A 7,547-nucleotide genomic window follows, 5' to 3' on the forward strand; every position below is an offset into this window, starting at 1 on the left:
CGTCGCGGTGCGCAGGCCTCTCATGATCGCGGCCTCTCTTGCGGATCGCAAGCTCCAGACGCGCAGGCTCAGTAGTTGTGGCTCACGGGCCTAGTTGCTCCACGGCATGTGGGATCCTCCCAGGCCAGGGCTCGAACCCGTGTCCCCTGCATTAGCAGGCAGATTCTCAACCACTGTAACACCAGGGAAGCCCCAACTCCCCACTTCTTAGTTGTGGGCTTTGCACAGTGACTTCCTTCCAAAGAATACAGTACAGTAATATGGGATGTTGGAGAGAGGATGAGGAGAGTGGCAAAGCCTGATAGATGTTACCTCAGCCAGGTGATCAAAGTGATAAATCATGTGAATAGTATGTCCCCTTTAAATAATGTGATGAAAAAGGCACTTTACCTCTGTGGTCTTCCTCTTAAAAACCCATAACTCCAGTCTAATCATGAAGAAAACATCAGACAAACCCAATTTGAGGGATATTCTATAAAATACCTGACCAGGACCCCTCAAAACTGTCAAGGTCATCAAAAATCAAGGAAAGTGAGAAACTGTCACAGTCAAGAGGAGCCTAAGGAGACAAGACAACTAAATGTAATGTGATATTCTAGATGGGATCCTGAAACAGGAAAAGACAGTAGGTAAAAACTAAAACAATAGGAATAAACCTTGAACTTCAGTTAATAATAATGTACCAATACAGTTTTGTTAATTATAATAATAAATGTGCTATACTAATGTAAGATGTTAATAATAAGGGAAACTGGGTGTGAAGTGTATGGTAACTCTTTTTACTGTCTTCTTGACTTTTTCATAAATTGGAAACTGTTCTAAAGAAAGGTCTATTACACCTACTACTATATGTAAAATAGATATACAACAAGGATTTGCTGCATAGCATATGGAACTATATTCAATATCTTGTAATAACCTATAATGGAAAAGAATCTGAAGTTGTACAGCTGAAACTAACACAATATTGTAAATCAACTATAGTTAAATAAACAAATTAAAAAAAGAAAATAACAGAAAAATAAGGTCTACGAAAAAATCAAAACCTAAGACTTCAAAAACATTTGCACATATTCTGGGTGTTTCTGATTACTTCTCACTGTGCCCCCAATCTTCCCAACCAGTTCTACTCAGACTTCCTTCTAACTCTTGTCCTGTTAGGAGGACTTGAGCCTTCATTCTCATCCTCTGAATAATGAGAGCCGCTGACAAGCATTAACTCAAGGAGTGAGGTAGTTAGATCAGAATTTTAAGTAGAACACCCTGTCCTCTGTGTGATGGGTGGATTGCAGGGTGTGTGGAGACAGGGAGCAAAGGAGAACAGCTTGAGGGCCATTGCAATAGTTCAGGTGAGAAATGACCTCAGTCAAAGCTTGGGAGGTGTGGGTAAGGATAGCAAGGACTTGGTCTCTGCTGGAGAGTAGGGAAGCAAAGGAAAGGAGTGGAGAATGATGTGTTGTCTCTGGCTTCGGTGAATGCAGAGAAGGTATCATTACCCGAGAGAGAGAATACCTAAGGAGGAATGACAGTGGGTGTCCCTGGAGTTGGGTGGGCAGTAAGAGATACTAAGTGCCCTTCAACCTATTGAGTTTGGGTGCCTATGGCAGTCTCAAAAGGGATGTCCCTGACATATGCTCATGGCTGTGATGAAGTAGCTTTGGGTAACTTGAGACAACCTGCCTGAGATGATGTGGTAAACTAGTTAGAGCCAGGTGATTCCCAGGAAGGAGAGAGCCCCCACGTCCTGATGTGACTGATGGCAGGAAAGGCTACAGAAATGTCAGGGAGGGTAACCACTGCAATGACCTTGGATCTGTATTTCTCCAGGCTATTCAGCACTTTGGCTTTCATGATTCCAGCTGGCCCAACCTTTACTTCCTTTAGTGACACTGTCACTTTCTCCTTCAGAGACCAGTCCCAGGAGTCTCTCCTCTCCCCATCTTGCCCAGTTCTGCTTCTTTGCTTTCCTAAAGTCTTCCTTAACCATGCAGGCAGTTAATAAGACTCTTGGAAACCATGAGGACATTCTATGGAGAGAAAACCTGGGCAGGGACCAGAACCCAGGTGGAGCCTCCACTCCCTCCCCGTGCCTTTGGCCATGGGCTAGGATTGGGCTCCGGGGCTATAATGTAAAGCAGTGTTGAACTGAGATGAATAGATCCTCTTCCCCCAACCAGAATAACCTATCTCCTCTTCATGACTGCCAAGTGCTCCTTTCAGGTGCATGAATGAAGTTGTTTTGTTTTCTTTTGGTGTTGTTGTGATCTCATTTTTAGAAGCTGTTGAATGTATTGAATGGTTTGGGGAGCAGAATTAAAAAGGGGTCAAAATGTCTGTCCTCCTTTGGAAATTGGCCAAGAGTCATTTGCAACCATTAACCCCCACACAGGTTTCTATACGGTGAGCGACACAGGGTAAAAAGCCAAAGAGAATACAGGATCCCAGGTCTTCCAGCATTTATTCTGTATTATTGTACACACTCACAGATTCAACAATAGTAGTGGGGATGCAGTCAGAGTTGCTGTAGTCACTGTCTCTTCAAGCAGAGGCTCTGGACACCTGAGGTTGGGATTGGGCTCATCAGGGGTGGGTGCTGGGCAATAGCTCCCCTCCCCGCCAAGCCCTATCCAAGGGACATGCAGAAGGACAGGGTCAGGCAGGTTCACAGATAAGGTGGGCCACCCAGGCTGGGGACTGGAGGTAAGCCTGGCCACTGGCTCTCTCTTCACTTGTGTGGGATTTCCAGGGGCCTCTGGGCCCCTAGGGGTGGTTACTTATATTTGGGGGACACTACACCTCCTGCTTCTTTAGGGGGCAAGACTTCTCCCTTCAGTGGCTGGACTGGGTTGGTCTCTTGGACCTGGCCAGGAGTTGGGACAAGAAGAGGCTACTTCAGCAACCCCTCCTACTGCTTCAGCTGCTGCTCCCCTTTCTTTTCCAGTTGCTCATCTTTCTTTGCTAGCTCTTGATCCAGCCGCTGGCCCAAGACCTTCTTCTCCTGTTTCAGCTGTTCCACATGCTTTCCTTGCTCCTGTGACACTTTCTGCTGCTGCTGCTGCTGTTCCACAGGCTTTCCTTGCTCCTGTGACTCTTTCTGCTGCTGCTGCTGCTGCTGTTCCACAGGCTTTCCTTGCTCCTGGGACTCTTTCTGCTGCTGCTGCTGCTGCTGTTCCACAGGCTTTCCTTGCTCCTGGGACTCTTTCTGCTGCTGTTGCTGTTCCACAGGCTTTCCTTTCTCCTGTGACTCTTTCTGCTGCTGCTGCTGCTGTTCCACAGGCTTTCCTTGCTCCTGGGACTCTTTCTGCTGCTGCTGCTGTTCCACAGGCTTTCCTTGCTCCTGGGACTCTTTCTGCTGCTGCTGCTGCTGTTCCACAGGCTTTCCTTGCTCCTGGGACTCTTTCTGCTGCTGCTGCTGCTGCTGTTCCACAGGCTTTCCTTGCTCCTGGGACTCTTTCTGCTGCTGCTGCTGCTGCTGTTCCACAGGCTTTCCTTGCTCCTGGGACTCTTTCTGCTGCTGCTGCTGTTCCACAGGCTTTCCTTTCTCCTGTGACTCTTTCTGCTGCTGCTGCTGCTGCTGTTCCACAGGCTTTCCTTTCTCCTGTGACTCTTTCTGCTGCTGCTGCTGCTGCTGTTCCACAGGCTTTCCTTGCTCCTGTGACTCTTTCTGCTGCTGCTGCTGCTGCTGTTCCACAGGCTTTCCTTGCTCCTGGGACTCTTTCTGCTGCTGCTGCTGTTCCACAGGCTTTCTTTGCTCCTGTGACTCTTTCTGCTGCTGCTGCTGCTGCTGTATCACAGGCTTTCCTTGCTCCTGTGACTCTTTCTGCTGCTGCTGCTGCTGCTGTATCACAGGCTTTTTTGCTCCTGGGACTCTTTCTGCTGCTGCTGTTGCTGTTCCACGGGCTTTCCTTGCTCCTGGGACTCTTTCTGCTGCTGCTGCTGCTGTTCCACAGGCTTTCCTTTCTCCTGTGACTCTTTCTGCTGCTGCTGCTGCTGTTCCACAGGCTTTCCTTTCTCCTGTGACTCTTTCTGCTGCTGCTGCTGCTCTTCCACAGGCTTTCCTTTCTCCTGGGTCTCTTTCTGCTGCTGCTGCTGCTGTTCCACAGGCTTTCCTTTCTCCTGTGACTCTTTCTGCTGCTGCTGCTGCTGTATCACAGGCTTTCCTTTCTCCTGGGACTCTTTCTGCTGCTGCTGCTGCTGTATCACAGGCTTTCCTTGCTCCTGGGACACTTTCTGCTGCTGCTGCTGTTCCACAGGCTTTCCTTTCTCCTGGGACTCTTTCTGCTGCTGCTGCTGTTCCACAGGCTTTCCTTGCTCCTCTGACTTTGCTGCTGCTGCTGCTACTGCTGTTCCTGCTGCTGTGGCTCCTGTTGCCGTGGCTCACACTCTTTCTTGGGCACCTCCTTCACAGGAGTTGTGTGTTTCTTCCCGAGCTCCATGGGATCCTTCCCTGGGATCTCCGAGGGTACCTTCTGGAATGGGGCAGGCAGTGGAGTTGGCTGCTTCACTTGCTCCTGCTGGATGTTGGTGGGAGGAGAAACAGGCTTGAGGGGCTCCTTACTGGGGGCAGGGGGCAAGGTCACCGGCAGAGTACATTGCTGAGACATCTTGGAAGCTGCTTTAGGTCAACCTGAAAATCAGGATGGGTCAGAGGGTTAATTGAAGGCGAGGAAGTAGATGAACCCCTGGAAATATGCAGCAGCGCCTGGTTTTTCAGCATCCTCTCTTCCCTTGGGTGGGGGTACTCTCCCACCCACGCTGGGCTATCATTCCCCAGAAGCAGCAGAGTGAAGGGTAGGAATGGAGAGGGGCAGGGAAAGGCCCTCCTGGGAGCCTCTTGTTCCCAAGAGACAACAAAGAGGACTCTCCAGAGGTGCTCTGCAAAGGTGGGCTGGGTACCACTTCACCTCCTGCTCTTGCCTATCCTTGTCTCTCCCTTGTTTCTGACCTTCATGTACAAAGAAGAGAGATGAGCTCTGGGATTATGACAGGAAGAGGGAAGGTGCCACGAAAAGAAAGGTCTCCTGGAGAACTCCCGAGTCCTGGAAAATCAGTAGCCCATCCCGAGAGGATCTGAGAGGTGAGGGTGCACGCCCTGGACTGGAGTCACATGACATGATCTCAGCTTAAATCTCCCAGTGAAATGCTGTGTGGTTCTGCGAAAGTCATTTAGCCCCTCTGGACCTCAGGTTTCTCCTCTGTAAAATGAACAGATTGGCCTATTCAGCTCCAGAGCTGCTTTCTCTCCTGACCATCTGAGCTTTAGCTGGTGGTGGTGGGAGGGGGCTGGAAGGTTGCTGAGAGCTGGAGTTGGTTCTTTCAAGTCTCCTACTTCTAAGCTGGGTTTCCCTGTCCCTGCTCAGCCTGGGTTCTCCAAATAGAAAGTGTTCCCCATGCTGCATTTCTCCCTTTGGTAGCACAGCCAAGAGTTACAAGCATGTCCCCGGACACCCTGCCTCCATAAAGAAGGCAAAATCACAGTCAGCCCAAATCAATCAGTTTTAGGAGAGAAACTGGCCATATTTCCCCTTTATCCCCATCTTACTCCTCTCTCTGTCTCATTCTATTTCTCTGTCTCTCTGTCTCTCTGCCTCTCTGTCTCTCTGCCTTTCTTTCTCTCTCTCTCTCTCTCTCTCTCTCTCTCTCTCTCTCTCTCTCTCTCTCTCTCTCTCTCTAAAATACGGTCCCAAGAAAGTATGGGGTAGGAGGAGATTGCTGTCTGTTCTGTGTTTCCATACCATGGCACCTAGCCCTCAGCACAGTGACCTGAGCCCTCCAAGAAGGACAGTAGTCCTGTTGAATCCAGCACACAAATGATACCTACACCCACCTGGCTGGCCACCCCCAGCCGTATTCTGGCCTGTGGGAGACCCCTGGTCCCAACCTTGGTTCTGCCAGCTAACACTTACCTGACTCACAGTGAGGATGGCTGCAGAAGCTTCTAGTGGAACACTGAGCCGAGCAGGGGCCGGGGTGCCCTTTATACTGTTCCTCAGCCTCGCCTCTCTCCCAAGGTGAAGGAGATGGACTGGTTTCACCACTCCTGTTGGTCTACTTCCTCTAGCCCCTTCCTGACTCATCATAGGAACCTTAAGCAAAAAACCCGTCAGGGCCCCTTTTCACAGGGACACACAGCTCCTGCCTGGCCAGAGGGCTCTGGGGGCTCATTCACTCCTGTGATCCTCGCGACCTGGGCACAGGGAGGTGAGGGAGGCATCTCAGGAACCTGGTCCCCTTTTCCTCTTGTTTTGTGACCTCAGCCAAGCTTTTCTTCTGAATCTCAGTTTCTCCACCATACTGTTTCCAACAGGAATATGAAAAGATTCCCAGCATCACTTATCAGCAGGGAAATATGAATCAAACCACAATGAGATATCCTCTCACACCGGTTAGAATGGCTACTATAAAAAAGTCAAAAGCTAACAAGTGTTGGCAAGGATGTAGAGAAAAGAGAACCCTTGTACACTGTTGGTAGGACTGTAAATTGCTACAGTTATTATATAAAACAATATGAAGGTCCCTCAAAAAATTAAAAATAGAACTACCATATGATTCAGCAATACCACTTCTGGGTATATATCTAAAGAAAATGAAATCACTACCTTTTTTTTTTTAACATCTTTATTGGGGTATAATTGCTTTACAATGGTGTGTTAGTTTCTGCTTTATAACAAAGTGAATCAGTCATACATAAACATATGTTCCCATATGTCTTCCCTCTTGTGTCTCCCTCCCTCCCACCCTCCCTATCCCACCCCTCCAGGCTGTCACAAAGCACCGAGCCAATATCCCTGTGCCATGCGGCTGCTTCCCACTAGCTATCTACCTTACTACGTTTGTTAGTGTGTATATGTCCATGACTCTCTCTCGCCCTGTCACAGCTCACCCTTCCCCCTCCCCATAACCTCAAGTCCGTTCTCTAGGAGGTCTGCGTCTTTATTCCTGCCTTACCCCTAGGTTCTTCATGACACTTTTTTTTTCTTAAATTCCATATATATGGGTTAGCATACGGTATTTGTCTCTCTCTTTCTGACTTACTTCACTCTGTATGACAGACTCTAGGTCTATCCACCTCATTACAAATAGCTCAGTTTCGTTTCTTTTTATGGCTGAGTAATATTCCATTGTATATATGTGCCACATCTTCTTTATCCATTCATCCGATGATGGGCACTTAGGTTGTTTCCATCTCTGGGCTATTGTAAATAGAGCTGCAATGAACATTTTGGTACATGACTCTTTTTGAATTTTGGTTTTCTCAGGGTATATGCCCAGTAGTGGGATTGCTGGGTCATATGGTAGTTCTATTTGTAGTTTTTTAAGGAACCTCCATACTGTTCTCCATAGTGGCTGAACCAATTCACATTCCCACCAGCAGTGCAAGAGTGTTCCCGTTCCTCCACACCCTCTCCAGCATTTATTGTTTCTAGATTTTTTGATGATGGCCATTCTGACTGGTGTGAGATGATATCTCATTGTAGTTTTGATTTGCATTTCTCTAATGATTAATGATGTTGAGCATTCTTTCATGTGTTTGTTGGCAGTCTGTA

The 7,547-nt window shown here is 48.3% G+C and overlaps 1 protein-coding gene across 1 annotated transcript; it reads right to left on the bottom strand.

Moving 5' to 3' along the window:
* Positions 1-2,441: 2,441 nt before the first annotated feature.
* LOC132513806 (involucrin-like) lies at positions 2,442-5,942 on the bottom strand. The gene is made up of 3 exons (XM_060138399.1): positions 5,907-5,942; positions 4,342-4,627; positions 2,442-3,740 (listed from the first exon to the last, which is right to left on the bottom strand). Exons 2-3 carry the CDS (start codon positions 4,602-4,604, stop codon positions 2,906-2,908), a joined length of 1,098 nt encoding a protein of 365 aa, XP_059994382.1. The 5' UTR covers positions 4,605-4,627; positions 5,907-5,942; the 3' UTR covers positions 2,442-2,905.
* Between the last annotated feature and the right edge of the window lie 1,605 nt (positions 5,943-7,547).

Source organism: Lagenorhynchus albirostris, chromosome 2 (assembly GCF_949774975.1).
Source record: "Lagenorhynchus albirostris chromosome 2, mLagAlb1.1, whole genome shotgun sequence".
Classification (NCBI taxonomy): domain Eukaryota; kingdom Metazoa; phylum Chordata; class Mammalia; order Artiodactyla; family Delphinidae; genus Lagenorhynchus; species Lagenorhynchus albirostris.

Coding starts and splice junctions, on each gene's coding strand:
- LOC132513806 (XM_060138399.1), bottom strand. CDS start 4,604: ATGTCTCAGCAATGTACTCTGCCGGTGACCTTGCCCCCTGCCCCCAGT. Junction 3,741..4,341: donor CCACAGCAGCAGGAACAGCA/GTAGCAGCAGCA, acceptor GCAAAGAAAGCC/TGTGGAACAGCAGCAGCAGC.